This window comes from Pongo abelii, chromosome 18, assembly GCF_028885655.2.
Source record: "Pongo abelii isolate AG06213 chromosome 18, NHGRI_mPonAbe1-v2.0_pri, whole genome shotgun sequence".
NCBI lineage: Eukaryota > Metazoa > Chordata > Mammalia > Primates > Hominidae > Pongo > Pongo abelii.
The window spans coordinates 81,030,118-81,049,942 of NC_072003.2; the positions used below are offsets into that span (position 1 = coordinate 81,030,118).

Genomic DNA, 19,825 nt, shown 5'->3' on the forward strand with positions numbered 1-19,825 from the left:
GCCTTTTCATTTTGACCTCATGCTGCAGGCACCTGAGCCCCTCCTGGGGCAAATTGCCTCAGATCACAGGGGGCTCTTCGATCTTGCATTCTGGCTGCGCTGTAACGCAGTCTGCACCCTGCCGCATTACAGCACAGCCATTCTCTCTACAGACAAGGGGAATGGCGGGGCCCAAAGAGGGCTAGTGCCCCTTCCCTACCCCAGCCTGCCTGATCTCTCTCCATCTGTCTCTTTCAGGTTCTTTGCATCCATGTGTGTCTGTTTTCCTCTGTCTCTCTTATGCCTTTTCTCCATCTCTCTCCCCTCCTTCCCCTTCCGTCCTCTCCTGCCTCTCCTCTTTCTCTCTCTTTAGTCCTTGCTGTGGCTCACTCTGGGCTTCTCTTGCAGGTCCTTCCTCCAGGCCTCTCACCACCTCTGAGCCTGTCCCCCAATCCTCTCTGTGTGTCTCTCCCCTCTTCTCTCTTTTCCTCTTCCTCCCCTCTCTCTGTCTTCTAAGGAGCTCCTTGTAAAACTTACTTTGTTAGAATTTGAATCGATGCCTCTTGCAGACCTCGGGGAGCTGACCTGATCCTTCAAGGAAGGCAGAGAGGATATTCAGGCCCATGTCCCTCATCCCCAGCTCAGAGACAGAGCCATCTACCAGCAGGTTGAGTGGCCAGACAGGGGCGCCCAGCCTTCCAGCATGGGTCCAGTGGGTGTGTTTTGGATGCTTTGTGTTTTTCAGTGTGGGCTGCCTTACTGCTATGTTATTAGAATCCCTGGTTGCAGAAAGGACCTGTTTACCCTGTTTCCTCCATTAATGCCCTTTCTGCTAGCATTTCATTGTGGGGCGGCCAACCATGTAAGTACATAGACAGTGTCATGAAAACGTCCTGAAGGTGCTCTCACTGGCCCCGGGATGGGGTAGTGGGCATTAAAGAACAACACGGCACAGATCATCTTCTGGGGGATTCTGCCTAAAAATTGTGTTGCTGCCCATCAGCAAAAATCAGACAGAGCCACTGCTCCACACACAAGGCTTCAGGCAAGATAAGAGCAGGGAGACCCCCCCTCCCAAGAGTGTCTGCTTCTTTCGGGGATGGGTTCTGGGACTCGGCTCTTCTCACCAATGTTCTGGAAAGTCCTGCAGGAGGCGGGGCAACTGTTTACCCCAAACATTGGCAGCAGGGCAGGGACAGGGTGGGTTCCTTTCTTACTGGAAGGTAGCGAGCAGGACTTTTCCGGTCTGGAAAGCACCAGAAAGGTCTCACTCTCTAGCTTCCAGTAAGAAAGGAAGCTCCTTTTCCCTAAGAAACTGGGCCGGGGAAGGGGAGCTTGGAAAAGGTCGCTCACAGCGCACTCTGGGCTGTTTTTCTCACCTCTCGAGACAATGCAACAATGAGAAAGAACTTGGCAAGTTTGGGAGAGGAAATTGGGCAGCATTTGCCTGGAACCAGGCCCTTTCAGCATTCCAAAGATTTAACACCCAGAAGTCGGAACCAGCTGCCCGCCGGCTTCCAGGGGACTTGGGGTCTGGCTGGGGACCTCTCCCATGTCTGAATGGATTCTCCTCTGAGTGACCCTCAGGGTTGGGCTGGGGGACCTTTCCCAGGTCTGAATGGATTCTCCTCAGAGTGACCCTTGGGGTTCCAGCCGTGCCTTGTGTTACCATTGGGCTGGCTTCTCTTGGCTCAGCCACCAGCAGGACAGTACGGGGACTCTGCACAGAAGCGTGCCCCTTCCCCCAGCTGGAACGCAGCCTGGTCAGCTTTCCCTTTGCTTGGAAGCCCCTAGAGATGCCTGTGCTGGGGTTCAAGACATTGCCTAGCAGCCTGTGTCCTTCTTCAAAAGTAGACAAGCCAAAGGAACGAGCAGTTTACAGCCCAGCCTTGTCCCAACCTTTGTGGCTCCATCAGCCTCCACCTGCTCTCCTAGAGGCAAGTTCTGGCCCTTCCCTTACTTTCAAGGTGAGGTCTCCTGTGTGCCACATCCTTCCTCCTTCTGTTTCATCAGTAGGGCAGCTTCCATGGAGAAATAATGCTCACGGATGTCCCAACCCAAGTCCTGGGAATCCAGAGGAGCTCAGATGCATTGCTTCATGTTCCAGGGCTGGATTGTAGGGAGGGAAGACTGTGGGGTCAGACAGACCTGAGTTCCTGCCCAACTCTCCTGGGCACTAGCTCTGGAACCTTAGACTCTAACTAGCCATGGAACCCTAGGCTCTAACCAGCCCTAGAACGCTAGGTTTTACCACATTCTAGCTGTGGAACCCTAAACAGCAGGAAGAACCTCTCTGGGCCTCATTTAATTTATCTGTGAAACGTCCTCTGATACTTGTCTCCTTGGATATTGTGAGGCTCGTAGATATTACATGTAAAATGCTTAGCACTGTGCCTGGTACATAGTAGGTGTTCAAGAAAACACTGCCATGATCATTTTTAGAGTCTTAGTCAAATTCAGTTTGGGGAAGAGGGAATCAGAGCTGAAGAGTTCTTTTGAAGATCTGTTGTGTGTGGACTTTCTTCGCTGAGCATAATGGGTATACGAATGCCCCATTCATCCATCCATCTATCCGCCCACCCATCCATTTATCCATCAGACTGTCCATCTGTCTTATCTGTTTTTCCATCCATCCATGTCTCCATCCATCCAATTCATTCATTCATTCATTCAACACTTCAACCAATCTTTCATTTAACAAACATTTCTCCAGGTTTCATGGACACAGTGTGGTGCATAAGTCAGATGTGGTTCCTGACCTCCCAGAGCCCATAGCCTACAGAAGAAGGACAACTAGACAGGCGATTCCAGGACAGTGTGATGCGTTAGGCGAGGCATTCTGGCCTGGTTTGGTTGGGGATGGGGAGGGGAAGGCACCATCAAGACAGTCATTCTGGAGAAGTGGCATTTCAGGAGGGACCTGAAGGGTAAGTAGGAGTCCAGCGGGCAGCGGAGAGAAGGGGGTGACAGCAGAATGTTCCGGGTGGGAGTACACGCTGCATGGAAGCCAGTCTGAGAGCAGGGCAGGCCAGGTGCTGCCACAGTCACGAGCGGCCACGCACTCTAGGTGGCTGGAAGCGGCAAGGCGTTGTTTCTCACTTGTGCTGTGTGTCCACCGTGGGCCAGCAGGGGAAGGGAGTGTGCCAAGCGCTGCACGGGTTCTCAGGGGCTCCCACGCACGGGCCACGGGTCACTTCAGCATGACATCAGCTCGTTGCATTGGCCTGTGTGCTTGCCAGGAGCCCAGAGGGAAGAGACCTGGAAATGACACAAATGATGACCCCAGCAAGTCTGGGGGTGTGTGTGGTGTATGCGATGGTTTCCCCAGTGGAAAAGTGGCAGCGGAGGAAAGGTTGGGTTAGATCTGGGTCCTTAACCCATGGTCCATGGTAGATTCCAAAACTGCCTGCACAGTCCTGCGTGTGGGACTGTGGTGTGTGTGTATGTATGTCTGTATGGTTTATGTGTGTGTCTGTGTGTATGGTATGTCTGCATGTGTGTGTGTACACATGTGTGTCTCTGTGAGTGTTTATCTGTGTATGTGTCTGTGTCTGTGGTGTGTGTGGTATGTGTGCATGTGTGTGCCTGATATGTGTGTTTATATGTGGTGTCTCTCTGTGTATACGGTGTGTATGCACATGTATCTGTGTGTGTGCATATGTGTGTGTGGTATGTGCATGTGTGTGTGTCCTGTGTCTATATGTGGTGTGCATAGTGTGTATCTCTGTGTGTGGTGTGTGCATGTGTGTGGTGTGTTTGTGTGATATGTGACTGGTGTGTGTGTGGTGTATGTGTCTATATGTGATGCGTGTCTCTGTGTGTATATGGTGTACGTGCGTGTGTATCTGTGTGTTTGTGTGAGGTGTGTCTATGTGGTATGTCTTTGTGTGTATGAGGTGTGTATGGTATGTGTCTGTGTGTGGTGTGTGTATGTATGTGTGTCTGTGTGATGTGTGTGCATGTGTGTATGAGGTGTGTATGGTATGTGTCTGTGTGTGGTGTGTGTATGTATGTGTGTCTGTGTGATGTGTGTGCATGTGTGTGTGTGGTGTATGTGGTACGTGTATGTGTGGTGTGTGTGCATGTGTAACTATGGTGTGTGTGTGTATGTATGTGTGTCTGTGTGATGTGTGTGCATGTGTGTGTGTGGTGTATGTGGTACGTGTATGTGTGATGTGTGTGCATGTGTAACTATGGTGTGTGTGTATATGGTGTATGTGTGTCTGTGTGGTATATGTGTCTTTGTGTGGTGTGTGTGGTGTATGTGTCTACGTGGTATGTGGCTGTGTGGTGTGTGTGCATGTGTAACTGTATGGTGTGTTTGTGTGTATGGTGTGTGTATGTGTATGGTGTGTGTGTGTGTTGTATGTGTCTTTGTGTGTATGGTGTGTGTGTGTGTGGTGTATGTGTCTTTGTGTATGGTGTGTGTGTATGTGGTGTATGTGTCTTTGTGTGTGTGGTGTGTGTGTGTGTACATGTGTAACTGTATGGGGTGTGTGTGTGTGTGGTGTATGTGTATTTGTGTGTGTGGTGTGTCTTTGTGTGTATGGTGTGTGTGTCCGTGTGTGGGTGTATGTGTCTGTGTGTGTGTGGTATGTGTGTATGTGTAACTGTATGATGCGTGTGTGTATAGAGTGTGTGCGTCTGTGTGTGTGTGGTGTATGTGTCTTTGTGTGTGGTGTGTGTGCATGTGTAACTATGGTGTGTGTGTGTGGTGTGTGTATGTGTCTGTGTGTGTGGTGTATGTGTCTTTGTGTGTGTCATGTGTGCATGTGTAACTGGTGTGTGTGTCTATGGTGTGTGTGTGTGTGGTGTGTATGTGTCTTTGTGTGTGTACATAAATGTTGACATTACATGGGTGTGAGTCCATAGCTTGTTTTAGGTTCTCAAGGGGGTCCATAAACCCCCCTGGATCAGGTGATCTTTAAACTCCCTTTGGCTTCTGATGGAAAGATGCTCATTGTTACCGTGGACAAACATGGCTGAAGCCTCTGCCTTCTTCCCAAGTGCAGCCAGCCTAAACGGGGGTGGGGAGGGGACCGCGGCCAGCTTTCCTTCTCGTCGCACTGGGGCAGAAGGAGCCGGGCGTGGTGGGTGGGAGATCTTGGCTGGCTGTCCCTCCCTGGAAGGAGGCGCAGGAGAGTTCCGCATCGAGACTGTCCTCAGCCCGGCATCTCTGTGCCTTGCCTTACATGTCATTAATTCATTCAGCTGTTTTTTTTTTTTTTTTTTAACACCAGGCTCACTGGAGCAGTCACAGTTAATCCTACGTGGATCCTGCCTCCTCTCCCAATCCTGTGGGTGGGACATAAATACCCAGCCAGCCTCAGGGTGTGGGCCGAGGGCTTGAAGAAGTGGCTGCCAGAAGCTTCAGGAGAGCAGAGGAGGGATGGGGTCCTGGCCGAGGTGTGGGGAGGGCAGGGGCAGGCGCCGGAGTGTGCAGAGGCACCCCACTGCCTGCTCTGAGCCTCAGCTTCCTCATCTGTAAGATGGGTGCATTGAGGAGGAGAGGAGGTGTGTGTGAGCATTTCTCGTGGTGCCTGGTACCCAGTAAGCACCCGTGGTCTGTGGTTGTTAGTGACATGCGTCATCGCACTTAGTTCGCCAGCCTGTGTCATACCTGTTTAGCTGGGATTTGCAAACTGCTGATGAACCGAAACCTGCCTTCTTCCTGGAATGCCACACCGACCTCCAAGAGTTGAGAGGATCCCAGAGAGGAACGGAAGTGGCCAGAAAGCCAAGTGTGGCTGGGGAAGGGGGTCACACCCTCCTATGGGAGGAAAGGCTTGGAAACCCAGATGGCTCTGCCTGGACGGATGGGGCTGAGAAGAGACTGATGTGTAGCAGTGTCTGTGGTCAGTGGCTCTGAAGAAATCCCTCCCATGCCTTTAGGCATCAAGTGCTGCTGTGAGAGGCAGGCAACCGAGGACCCAGCCAAGACTGGAGGCTCATGCAGCTCAGCGGGAAGTCACAGGGGGCGTGGCCAGGCCAGGCGGCTGGGGCCCAGGAGGAGAGATCTGTCAGCCATCCCTGCCAACAACTCAGCAGTGGGCTGGACCCAGTCTGACAGGGCCAGAACCACCTGGATGTGAGCTCGGGGCAGAGGAGATGCCAGCAGCACCGACAGTGTGACCAGGAGAAGCCACAGTTGTGGAAATGCTGGTTCCTTCTGTAAAAACGCCTACGGGGCAAACACATCAGAACGTCCACTTTGAAAAGGAAGAAGGGGCCAAGAGCCAGTAGGCCCTGCGGGTCCCTCAGGGCTCTCATGTGCCAGCAGCTGAAATGGGATCTGGCCATCCCAAGCAGGAAAGGAATGTACTAGAAGGATGGTGGAAGCCTGGAGAATGGCCTGCAGCTGGGGTCGGGGGCACGCAGGTGGTAGTCCCATCACCACCAGTGCAGGAAGATGCAGGGCAGGACCCAGCTCCTCCCAGGTGAATTCTCCCTGCCCCATCTCTATAGCACTTGCCCAAGATCCAGAGTCCTGGGCAAGAACCTCTGCCTGGCCAAGCCAGAGGACCGGCTCACACACTGCTGAGGAGGGCTGGAAGGCCCCCTGAGACTCACGAGCCAGGGAGGCCCCAGATGGGAAGGGCTGGGCTAGCCATTGTGGAGGACGGTCTGTGTTGGGTTTTGCCACAGAGGCTGGGGAAGGGAGTCTCCTCTGGTCACTCTCTACCACCTGTGACAGCTGGGTCACTTTCCTGTTTCTTCCTTTGTTTCTGTGTTCATTCATTCCAGTGTAACCAACCCTGGCCCAGCCAGGCACTGCTCACCTAGCTGTGGAATCAGAAATAAGACCTGCCCTCAAGGAACTCCTAGTCCATTCATTCCTTTGTTCATTCATTCAGAAAACACCTGTTGGTCTCCTGGTGCTCCAGGCCACAGGATACAGTGGTAGGTAGAGCATGTGTGGCCCCTTCCCTCTTAGGGTCAGACATAGATGCAGGGCACTTTGGCGGGGCCAGTGGACACAGAAGAGGGAGGGATGTGGGTGTCCTCCACCTCTTTCTTTTTGTCTTTGCTTGACTGTTCCTTCCAGCCGGTGGCAGCTTACAGGCACTGCCCGGGTCCACTGTGGACCCTCAGAGCCAGTGGAACAACTCACATCCGCGTTATACCAACCTGGTTGTACCTCCTGCTTTTATTACCTATTGCTGCTGTGACTGATTACCCCTAACTTTGTGGTTAAAAGAACACAGATTTAGTCTCTTATGGTTCTGGAGGTCTGAAGTCCAACACAGGTCCCATGGGGCTAAAACCAAGGCATCAGGACGATGTTCCTTCTGGAGGCTCTCGGGGAGAATTCGTTTCCAGCTTCTAAAGGCGGCCCGCATTTCTTGGCTCATGGCCACATCACTCTGACCTCTGCTTTAGTCTGACTCTGCCCTCCTGCCTCCCTCCTGTGAGGACCCTTGTGATTTCATTGGGCTACCTAGATCATCCCCATCTCAAGACCTTGAACTTGGTCACATCCAGAGTCCCTTTGCCACGCAGGATAACTTAATCACAAGGGATTTCGGGTGGAACATGTTTAGGGGGCTTTATTTTCCTTACCACCTCCTTCTCTCTCTGGCCCCCTTGGTTTGTTAGGAAGCACAGGAATGGATGTGGACCAGGCATGCCCTGGAGCCAGCTCATCCCGGCTTCTACCTGCCCACCAGAGCCGATCGTGCTCGTCTCTCCCCAGCTCTGGCCCAGGGGCACCCCCTTGAAGGTGTGGAATCAGCCAAAATGGGATTGTTCACAACACGGAAATCCGCACATGCCGGGATCAGGGCTTTTTGTTCCAGAGAGCCTGATGTTAAGCATTTATCAGCACAGACCTGGCCGTGGCTGCTGACGCTGCTGGTCCCTGTTTGTGGAGTGTTTGCACGTGCCAGGCACCGTGCTGAGGAAGCACTTTTCATGGATTAGCTCATTGTTTGGGATCTTCGCACAGCTCTCCCCGAGCAGGGTGTATTTTGTCATCCTAATGAATAGGAATTGTCACAAGACCAGTAGAGCTTGGGCAGTGCCGATGGGAGGGAGCTCAGCAACAGTCTCTCCAGGGGCCTCTTTCTCCTCTTTGGCCTCCGCAGCTCCAGGCAGGGGGCACAGGCTTGGGTCATCAAGCAACTTGCTCCAGTCACATCACTAGACACGGCAGAGCCAAGACTTGAACCTGTACCTGTAAGAGGCTCAGCCCTTGTAGGAGTTCCTGTGTCACATGGAGGGCTTGCCTCCTGCCTGCTTTGCACTTGGGCAGACTCAAGCTCCACCGGCGTCGGGGTGGCTAGTGTGGATTCGTGCAGTCCAGGGTTCAGAACCCTGAGTCCCTGAGCTCACCCACGAGAGCCTGATTCCTCACCACACTTGCTACTGGAATGGATCATTTATCCAAGGCCAGAGATTGCTCCAGACCCTGACCTGGGAGAGCAGCTGATGTTTTGTAGATGACTTGGGGAGCGGGAGGTGGTCACCTGTAGCGTGATCCGGATCTCCTCGAACAAGAGTGAAACGAAGGGGTTACATGCTTGAGTGTGTGTGTGCGCATCTGTGTGCATCGAGGCAGAAGGTGGACGTTCGTGCTTGGAGAGAGACTCCAGCCTTCGTCAGACCCCCTGAACCGTCAGAGGCAGGGTCACTTTGGAGAGAGGGTTGTGGATTCTGGTGGGGAACGCACGCTGCATTTCGGCCCAGCATGGGGTGGAGGGGTAGCCATTGGGGAACTCGGAATGGCCCGGCGTTGTGGTTTACAGCAGGGGTTGGATTACCTGGGTTCAATTCCTGGCCCCGCACCACATGTCTGTGAACACTCAGGAAAGTTTTTAACTTCCAAAGTCTCAGTTTCCTCATTTGTACCATGAGATGTTGACAGTACCGACTTCGCAGGGCTGTCTTGTAAGGACTGAATGAGCCAGTCCACACATAGGACTCAGAGCTGTGTCTGGCGCCCATGAAACACCATAGCATTACTGTTCTGTTAGCAGATCGAGAAAGGAGGTGAGAGCCGCAATGATACTCATGAGGGCTGGGAGGGCTGCCTTGGGCTGCATTTTATTGGAAAGGATTGGATGATGGCAGTGATAATGATAACAATAATAATAACAATGGCTGCATTTTTGACCACCTGCTATGTGCCAAGCCTGGTTCTAGATGCTCTACAAGAGTAATTTCTGGTCCTTAAAACATCCCTGCAAAATGAGGGTTATTGTCCCCATTTTACAGATGGGAAAATTTAGGCTGAGATCTCCAAAGACTCAGAACTAGTGTGGGGTATATCAGAGAAGGTTTTGTTTCGCCTGCTGTGATGTTTAGCCTAGGTCTGCTGGGTGCCATTTATCGTGATCTTCTGCCATTAGCAGGAGAAGGTCGTGGTTAAATGCACAGACTTGGAAGCCAGGCTACCCTGGGTTTGAATGCGCTTCATCGTGAGATCTCAGGGTCTCGATTTTTCCCTCTGTGAAATGGGCATAATGATAGGTGCCACCTCATAGGGCTGCTGTGAGGACCAAGGAGAGAGTATGTGGATAACCAAAGCCAAGTTCCTAGAACAGTCGTCAAACACAGGCCCCCAGCCGGCCCCCACCATCCTCACTCCCAGGCCTCCAACCAGTTCATCCCAGCCCCTCCCATGCCCCTAAGTCCGGCTGTGTGTGCAGTTAAAGCTCTCAAGTCAGCAGTGTCTGAAGTCACTCATATACAGCAAAGGAAGCACATGGTGCTAGTGATGTCTTGTTTTTAGGAAATCCTCCCTGGCCAGCCCTTCTGTTTTGGTTTTGCACACAACAGGCTCAGCTTAGCATATCTTTCAGCAGGCTTGTTAGGGTCACAGGGCAGACGCTGTCCACAGAGTAGGCTTGGGGGCTCACATGCTGGCCTTGAAATGCCCTGAGATGCCGCAAGCCGATGACCGGACCTTGCTGTCTTGTTCTTGTCATTACAGGCTGCCAACAGCTACCTGCGAGACCAGTGGTTCCATTCTCTGCAGTGGAAGGTAAGTACTGACTCGGTTGCTTGTTTAAAGCGACTCAGGCAGCGGCGCGATGGCTTAAAGCCAATCTGTCACCCAGAGGCATGAAAGTGGAGAACTCATGCCTTCCAGATGGCTGAGCTGAAGAACTTTGTTCCCCTATCTAAGAGCCCCTGGCCCTTCGTCCTTTGCTGTTCAATTCCTATCCCCTGCAGTGCTGAAATGGCATTCTCGCCCTGGTGTTCTCAAACCCTATAGCTGTTTTCCTGCTTCAAAAGGATGATAGAACTGCTTGCTCTCAGAGTGAGGGCAACCCTGAGGGGAGTCCAGCCGGGGAGACTGGACTTCAGGGGCTCAAGATGCTTAGTTGAAAGTAACTTCCAAAGGCCGTGCCAAGTGTAAACTTAACAGAGATTCAAAATCCTGAGCCCTATTTCTGTAGTCTTCACTGATTTTCAGTTGTCGGATCCCATGGCCTAATTTTCTGATTTTGGCTCTACATAGGATGGTTCAGAGCTTTCTGGCACATAAAGGGAACTTCATCTTCTTGGAGACCCAGGGGCAGATCTCCTAAGAGGGGTCCCCCAGCCACCCGAGGAGTCTGAGTTGTGCCCCATGGCTCAGGCAATGGAAACCTTGACGTCAGGACCAGGGCGTGAAGCACGTACAGTCAGCTTCTCATTCCTGCCCTGCCTCCCTGTCTCTCCTTTTCTTCTGATCTTCTGGTTTAGAACAAGCTTTGACAGGCCCCTGGCCCCACAGCGGGTATGGCTGGAATGACCAGTGTGTCATAAGCTGTCATCCTTACAGTAAGCTGGGGAGCCACAGGGGATGAACGGCTGGCCCTATGCAGAGCTGGGTGCCATGTCACATGTTGGGAGGACCCAGGGAACACTCAGGATTCCTCTCACGGCTCCAGAGGGGCTCTCCCAATGGCCAGGGTTGGGGGCAGAAAGGCAACCCGAGAGAATTACTTTCCTGGTCCCGGAGAGGGCCACTCCCCTCCTTTCCTCTGTCAGCTACTGGTCCTCTTGCTTTGTGCTGTGGGGCCAAGTCTCAGAAGCTGAGCTGAGTCTCCACGTTGGGGTTACAAAGGGGAAGAGAACTAGTGTTTCCTGAGCTCCTACTGTGTGCCAGGACTAGCGTGTTTTGAGCTCCTGTGTGCCAGGAGTTCCGCTAGGCTCATCATGTCCATTTCATCCTCACCACAGCCGCATAAGGTTGATGATTATCGTTGTTGCCATTTTCCATATGGGAAAGATGAGGCTCAGACTGGAGTCCAAGCTCCCATCATTAGGAAGGGGCTGAGGCAGGGCTCATCTCGACCTTTCCAGTACCTGTATATACTGGAAATTTCTGAATGTAGTAGAGTGGGAAGGCACAGATGTCAGCCAAGCAGGTAAGGTGGTGCACACCTGCTCGTGTGATCAGCAGGTGCTACTGAGAGCTCTGTTTCCACTGGAAGAACATCTCTGATGCCTGGGTCTCTCTTTGTGCCCGGGTACGAGTGTGTCTGAAGACAGGCAGGACATTCGTCAGCACCTACTGGGGACCGTCTGGGGGTCAGATGCCAAAGCAGTTGAGAGGGAGGACTGAGCGGTGGTGGTCACGGGGGTACCACCTCTTCCCTTCCCCATGGTGTTTTACTTGTGGGGCCTCAGAAAGTGACAGCCTTGCATTTTCTCTTAGCTCAGGACAGGGCAGAATGTACATGGAGACACACTGCCTACCTGACAGGTTGGGGGAAAAATGCCTGATTTAAAAGGAGGCCAAGATGAGTATCAATGAAGGCTGTCAGGTGCGCTATTCCACAAGGCTCTGTTTTCTGCCTTTCCCTGGTCCACATTTTCAACAGTGACTTACACGTGCACCTGGAAGGCAGCATTTGTGAAATCTGTGAGTATTGCACGGCTGCAAAGGGCGACCAAGATGGTGTGCATAGAAATGGACTTCAGGAGGCTTTGGCTAGAAAGATGATTTAAAAGCTCGGGCTTGAAACATTCAAATGTCAAGGATTGGCCAGGTGTGGTGGCTCACGCCTGTAATCCCAACACTTTGGGAGGCCAAAGCAGGTGGGTAGCCTAACTCAGGAGTTCAAGACCAGCCTGGGCAACATGGCAAAATGCCATCTGTACCAAAAATACAAAAAGTTAGCCGGGCGTAGTGGTGGGCCCGTGTGGTCCCAGCTACTTGGGAGGCTGAGGTGGGAGGATCACTTGAGCCCAGGAGATGGAGGTTGCAGTGAGCCCAGATCGGTCCACTGCACTCCAGCCTGAATGATAAGAGTGAGACCCCCATGCCCCACCCCAAAAATGTTAAGGTTTGCATGTGGGATTCAGACAGTAGATTGAGCAAGTCCAGAACTGGGATCGCTGTGTTTCTGGCAGCTCTCATGAAGACCTGGATGTTTGCATTCAATTTTGGTGGCATCCGGTTTATTTATGGTTGCTAAATTTAATCAGCCAGTTTAAAAAATTTTCAGAAAACCTAAATCAGGAACCTGTCAAGGAACTGGCAGATGCCTGGGTGTGTGCTGGCCCACTTGCCAGGTGATCAATGGTGGTCTTCGTTCTCAGGGTGTAAGCTTTGGCTGTGTCTACAGCATGCTTAAGACACAGTGTTTCTCCTTGGACAATTGCCCCCCAATAATTTAGGTATGCTGCCACCAGGTGGCAGTGATATTTCAGTGTTGGCAACTTGATCTCAATTCCTGTGGCTCTTTGTACCCAGTTTTGGTGATATTTGAGAAGGCATGCTCTCCTTCCTTCTAAAATGGCAAAGAAACGTAAGGTGTTTCGGAGGTACCGCCAGCTAGGCAAATGAGCTGGGAAACCTGAATCTGGATCCTGGTTCTGTGGGCAGATTCCAGAAAGTGTTCACCTAATACAGGTGCAGTTACTGAGTACCTATGAGATGCCAGGACTGGCTAGGTCATTTCTGGTTCACTGTCGTTAGGCAAGTAAAAGAACCAAGGCTCAGAGAGATCAAGTGACTTGCCTTTAGTTGCCCAGCAGATTTCAATCCAGATCTGTGGGGCTGTCCTACCTCCTCCTTGATCACACTGTGCCTTTCTCTGAGATTGGGACTCCACAGCCTTCCCAGGACATAACCCCTCTGCTTCTGCTGATACAGCCACTCTCTCGCCCCTCTTTATTTACAACCACCTATTTGAGGTTTTTCTTTTTCTTTTCCTTCTTTGTTTCTTTTCTCTTTCCTCTGTCTTTAACTGAAAAAAAAAAAAAAAAAAAAAAAAAATCAGTGGAACATCAAAATTGAGGACCTTTAGAAATTCCACCACCTTAGCTTGAATTTTTTAACTTTCTTTTTTTTAATTATTATACTTTAAGTTTTAGGGTACATGTGCACAACGTGCAGGTTTGTTACATATGTATATATGTGCCATGTTGGTGTGCTGCACCCGTTAACTTGTCATTTAACATTAGGTATATCTCCTAATGCTGTCTTGTTTTTGTCATTTTCTCTCCTACACCAATATACATTTGTCTCCTGTGGCTGCAGTGCACACACAGTCAGAATACATTCTTCTGTGTGTAAAGAATGCCACTTCCAGCCTGGGCGAAAGTGCGAGACTCCGTCTCAAAAAAAAAAAAAAAAATGCCACGTCGTAAATACTGTGTCCCCATTGCTTAGTTTTTATCAAGTTGGGCTTGCATCTCTAGGCCATTCCCAACAGGGGCAGCATCACTCCTAATGGGACCAAAATTGGTTCCTTGAGACTTAAACAAATCTTAATGATTACAATAGTCTGGGCCCTCCAAAGCTCGACCCTATTCAATGAAATCTTATTCTTGAGTATTTCGTTCAAAGGCAGGACAGATGAGGGAGACACTAGGGTTCCTTATGGGGACAGTCATGATAACAGGGTTGACAGCCGCTGCTATAGAATCGACCTCAAATTGTTTTGTGGAAGAAGGCAAATATCCAGGTCATCTTGTTCACGCTTTTCTGTCTGGGTAACAGTGTTGTTTTTGTGGCCTCAGCTCAGAACTTTGAGCTGTTCACATGCGGTTGTAGCTCCCATGTTGGAGGAGTTTGCTCGGCAATGGACACTGCATTTTGTGAATTACTTCCTCTCACTGAATAGGTTCTGTTCTTATCAACATTTGCAGATGGGGAAACCTGAGTGTAGAGAGGATAAAGTCATTCACACAAGGTTCCAAGGCCACCAAGAAGGCAAGCGGGGTTAGACCCTGAATATCCTTGGCTCTTTCTCTGAGCAGCTCTGCTCTTCCTCCCAGCCTTCCCGGCCTGGCCTCTGCCGTGTTGGTCTGGGAGATCTGAGGAGGCCTGGAGCCTGCAGGAGGAGGGCCAGGATCTCCCAGCCCATGGCTGCTTCACCTCCCAGCATTCGCTAGAGCAGAAGCTGCAGTCCTGAGGGCCCCTGGGGAGGCCAGCCCTGTTTGGTTTGGGTGGTTCAGCCCTTGAGGCTAATTCCCAGGGGTGTGGAAGCATTAAACAGTTATTCTGGGTTAATGAGGCTTCATTTCTGACTCAGATGTACCTCCTGGCTCCTGTCCTGGCCCTCAGAGGCCAAGCCTTGTGGCGACAGGCCTGTCTGCACACGAGGCTGTGAGGGGACAGGCCTGTGTGTGCGTGAGGCCATGAAGGCCCAGTCTGTGGGGCAAGGCCAAGAACGTGTTCAGGCTGTGAGAGGACCGTGTGTGTTTACAAAGCATTGAGAAGATTGGCCTGTTTCTGTGTCCAGGGTTTCGAGGTGAGAGACCCAGGTATGCACAGCTGTGAGGGACAAGTCTGTCCATGTGAACAGGCCCAGGTGACAGGTCCAGGCTACCGGGCTGTGAGGAGACACACACCAGGCTCCTAGAGGAGCCCCGAGAAGCCAGGATGCACCTGCTGTGGGAGCTGGAGCTCCTGGTGCCTCTCCACCTTCTCGCTTCCTGAGAGGGGTTCCTCAGGCCGAGGCACACAAATCCTGGAAACCAAGATGACTTTTCCCCAGGGGAAGCGAGGTCACTCAGAACAGCCCCAGGGGCCAAGCCCCAGAGCTGGGGACCAAGGAGCAGACTGTGTGTCACAAGAAGCTGGCCTGTGTTCCTGTCCCAGGGCTGCCAGGGCCAGAGGAGTGCCCTTGGCTCTGGGAAAATCCCAGCCCAGCTTTGGATCCTTTCTGGCTGCCTGCCCTGGCCACGCTGCCTTCTTCTTGCTGGGCAGGTTTCCCAGCCCCCCTAGGATGGCCACAGCCCCTCAATCACCGCATCCAGGCCCAGACTTCTGTCCCTCCTCTGTGGAGAAAGGTGGAAAAGAATGTGGGGTGTGTGAGTGTGAGAGTGGGTGTGTGTGAGAATGTGTGTAAGAGTGAATGTGTGAGAGTGTGTGTGAGAGCGAGAGTGACTGAGTGTGACTGTGTTGTGTGGGGTGACTATGAGTGTGGTGAGGTGACCGTTGTGTGTGTGTGTGTGTGGTGTGTGAGGTGACTATTTATGAGTGTGTGTGGCATGTGTGTTGACTGTTTTATGAGTGTGTGTGGCATGTGTGGTGACTATTTTATGAGTGTGTGTGGCGTGTGGGGTGACTATGCATGTGTGTGTGATGTGTGGGGTGACTATGTTATGAGTGTGTGTGTGTGACGTGTGAGGTGACTGTGAGTGTGTGTGGAGTGTGGGGTGACTATCTTATGAGTGTGTTTGTGTATGTGTGGCATGTGGGGTGACTATTTTATGAATGTGTGGGGTGACTATGAGCGTGTGTGTGTGTGGCGTGTGGGGTGACTATGGGTGTGCGTGTGTGTGTGGTGTGTGGGTGACTTATGAGTGTGTGAGTGGTGTGTGGGGTGACTACGGGTGTGTGTGTGGTGTGTGGGTGACTTATGAGTGTGTGTGTGGCATATGGGGTGACTATTTGTATATGTGGCATGTGGGGTTATTTTTATGAGTGTGTGTGTTGTGGGGAGATTATTTTACGAGAGTGGGTGTGTGTGTGTGGTGTGTGGAGTGACAGAGAGAGTGTGTGTGTGTGTGTGTGTGTGGTGCATATGGGGTGACTATTTTATGAGTGTGTGTGTGTGGCCTGTGGGGTGACTATTTTATGTGTGTGTGTATGGCCTGTAGGGTGACTATTTTATGCGTGCGTGTGTGTGTGTGTGTGTGTGTGTGTCCTGTGGGGTGACTTTTATATGTGTATGTGTCCTGTGGGGTGACTATTTTATGTGTGTGTGTGTGGCCTGTGGGGAGACTATTTTATGTGCGTGTGTAGCCTGTGGGGTGACTATTTTATGTGCGTGTGTAGCCTGTGGGGTGACTATTTTATGTGTGTGTTTGTGTATGTGTGGTGTGGGGGTGACTGTGAGAGTGTGTGTGGTGTGTGTGTGGCATATGGGGCGACTATTTTATGACTGTGTGTGTGTGTGGCCTGTAGGGTGACTGTTTTATGAGTGTGTGTGCATGGCATGTGGGGTGACTGTTTTATGTGTATGTGAGTGTGTGTGTGGCCTGTGGGGAGACTATGAGTATGCTGGTTTGGAGTGTGTTTATTTGGGCCTCAGTTTTCTCCTCTGTGGAATGGGGATGATCATGGCGTCTCGTCACTGGGCCGTGTGAGGATCGAAGGCTCTGTTGTTTGTGCAGCAGGCAGAAGGGATCCTGGTAGGAGCCCATGCGTGGGAGCCTTTCATGCGCCATCATCAGTGTGTCTCCAAGTGGGTCCGACATGGTGGGGGCAGCTGGCTCGGCCTCTCTCCCTGGCAGCCCCTTCCAGCCTCCACAGGTTGTCCCGGCTGACTCGTGGCCTGTGGAGGGCTAGGGTGGGTGGGAAGCCCACCCTCGGGACTGTCTCTGCCCGGCCCTGGCCACGGAGTGTCCCCTGTCTCCAGCACTATGTGCCCCTGTGCTCCTTTGAGCCCACAAACAGTTCTGTGGGGTCCACATCCCTCCCCCATCTCATAGCAGAGGGGACTGAGAGTCCAAGGGGATAAAGGATGAGGATAAAGGATAGTGCCAAAGCCAGATGCCTCCCAGCGAGGGTCACGATCTCGCTTCCACCTCATGAGTGGCTGCGGCGCCTCGGGAATGAGTCTGTTCCATGTTCTGTGTTGGGAGCTGGCGCTGGGGGACCACCACCCTCAAAGTCCCCAGCACCAAGGCAAAGTACCTGGGGCTCCGAGACAGGAAGCCCACCTGGCCAGAAGCCGAGGGCAGGGCCTGGGTCGTCTCCTCCCCACTGGCTGCACCCTCAGGAGGGCAGGATCCATCACCCTCATCCCCATGTAGGGGAAAGGCCCAGGGGACCAGGTCAGAATGACACAGGGCCCTTGAGCTGATGCCTCCCCTGGCCCCTCACTGAGGGCCATGCTAGAAGGGGGGGATCCCTACAAAAGGGGAAAGCCTGAGGCTCCGGACCAGGCCTCCAGTGGAGGCTGTCACCCCGGGCTCTGACCTTCCTCCCGGAGCCCACCTCCCCTGGGTCACCTCCTGGTCATGGGAGCCTCCCTGGGGAAGAGCCACTCCTAGTGTCCTAGAGATGTGGCCCCAGGTGCTCTCTCCACCAGGCTGCAGATCCCTTCCCAAGCTTACATCCCCGAAGTCTTCATCCAGCCGAAGCCGAGCCCCCAGTTGCACCCCAAGGCCTCAGCACAAGGCTGCAGCTGGTCCTCGAGCCATGATGGACACTTACTCCTGTGCTGTGCATGTGCCAGTGCCTCACTTACTCACCTTGGCGAATCCTCACAGTCCTGAGGAGGTGTCTGTTCCTCCTGTTCTCCCATTTTACAGATGTGGAAACTGAGGCTGAGGTTAAATCACTCACTCAAGGTCACACAGCTATTCAATGGCTTAGCTGGGATTTGAACAGAAGTCTGAGTGAGTCCAGAACCTGAGACTTTAGCCACCGGGAGTGTGGCTCCCAACTGTACATGCACGCATGTACACAGACACACGCCACTCAGACACTTCTCACACCTGATGTGCACTTGGGAGCAGCGCCCCGGCTCCCACCTGTTCTCGTGGCGCATCTGGGTAGAGCCTGGGTGTTTCTGTTGCCTGAGGCTTCCGTGAGAGCTTTGCATTTTCCCCTAAGTCTCGCATCACCATTAGGGTTATGTGAATTGGCTGGGCGTGGTGGCTCACACCTGTAATCCCAGCACTTTCGGAGGCTGAGGCGGGCGGATCACTTGATGTCAGGAGTTCGAGACCAGCCTGGCCAACATGGGGAAACCCTGTCTCTACTAAAAATACAAAAACTAGCTGGGCATGGTGGCTCAGGCCTCTGGTCCCAGCTACTCAGGAGGCTGAAGCATGAGAATCGCTTGAACCCGGGAGGCGGAGGTTGCAGTGAGCTGAGATGGTGCCATTATACTCCAGCCTGGGTGACAGGGTGAAACTGTGCTTAAAAAAAAAAAAAAAAAGATAATGTGAATCGACCTCTGACTAGGCAGGCCCCTGTTTCTCACGCAGAAGGGCTGATTGCCTCATCCTGTCTTGCACGTCATCAGCACAACTGCTGTCAGACCACCTCTCCCAGGCCCAGTGTCACACTCAGGCCTGACCCGCTTCCACATCTTCCCCAAACACACTGGCCGCTGTGTCCCCTGCCTTTAAACTTGAGGTTTGGAAGCCCAGATCTGGCCTTGCACCTGACTCCTTCACTCTATACCATGACTCTCCAAGGTGGCTCCTGGCTGGGCCTGTCCCCTCTAGCCCAGCTCATCCCTTGGTCTTGAGGGAAGACGTTGCCCTTGAACCCCACCCCACCTCCGTGTTGCCCGTCTAATGCCGTCTTGGCCACCTTCCTCCCTCTCTGTCTCCTTTTCGACCTTTTTATGATCACATCAAGGTCAGCGCCCCCCGCTCCTGCCAGTTCTGACCTTGCAGTTCTCCTCCGAGGCTGCATCCATCTTCACGCAGCCATTTTGGCAGCTGTGGCCAGGCACATGGATAGTCCTGTGAGCCTCGCCAAGGCATGGCAGCTCAGACATCCCAGTGCCGTGCCACAGCTCCCAAGGGAGGCTTCCTAATGGCTGCATAATCGTCCGCGAAGAGGCTGGTGCCATTTACCAAAGACCTCTGCTGTGGTTGCCATTCGGGTCGTTCCCAGCTTTCCTCAATTATAGATAATGCAGCCATGACCATCGCGTATCTCAGCTTTCACTTTATTTGAATTACTTGTTTAGGGCAGATTTCTAGAAGTGGTTACTGGGCCAGAGAGGAGGGGTATTTTTAGGTGGCTCTCACCACCTATTACCTATTTGTTCCCAAAATAATACTTTCTGCAATGCTTCAGGGCCAGACTGCCCAGGTTCCAACCCTGATCCACTTCCTACTGGCTGTGTGACCCTGGACTAGTTACTTTCATCTCTGGGCCTCTTGAGTCAAATGAAACCAAGCTCACTAGTTTCTTATGGGGATTAAATGGGTTAATAGCTGTTCAGTATTTAGAATAGCACCCACCATGTGGTACCCACTCAGAACATTCATTCTTCTTCTCTGATGAACAAGGACACAGAGGAAAACAGGCTCTTGGTGTCAGAGGGTGCTAGGAGACGGGGCTGCAGAAGACGGAGGCACATGTGTGACACGCAGGCCACTGACTCATGAGCCCAGGGTGGGCATCACCCATCAGCCACCGCATGCTTTGCCCTGAGGCAGAGCTCTTCTCGACACATTCCTTGCCTGGCCACCCAGTTGACAGAGGCGGTGAAAGTGTCCCCCGTCCTGCGTGAGTGACCGCCCAGGCCTGTGGGGCGAGTGCTCCTGGAGGCCAGGTCAGTGCCACTGGCTTTGGCTGTGCCTCCGTGGGGCCTTCTCACAGAAGCTTCTGTGGAGCTTCCAGGCAGGCACCGTGGGTCCATTCTTGGAGGGTCCTACCCTCCGAGAAGGAAGGCAGAACAGTGTGGGGGGGGCAAGGATTGGTGGG

At 52.5% G+C, this 19,825-nt stretch overlaps 1 protein-coding gene across 4 annotated transcripts in view; it reads left to right on the plus strand.

The window, feature by feature from the left end:
* Window positions 1–19,825, plus strand: part of CMIP (c-Maf inducing protein) — a 271,934-nt gene that overhangs the window by 170,387 nt on the left and 81,722 nt on the right. For all 4 annotated transcript variants that reach the window (XM_024233595.2, XM_063717370.1, XM_063717372.1 and 1 more), the window contains exon 3: window positions 9,911–9,961. In XM_024233595.2, coding sequence (XP_024089363.1) covers window positions 9,911–9,961 — 51 coding nt within the window. The remainder of the gene's footprint in view (window positions 1–9,910; window positions 9,962–19,825) is intronic.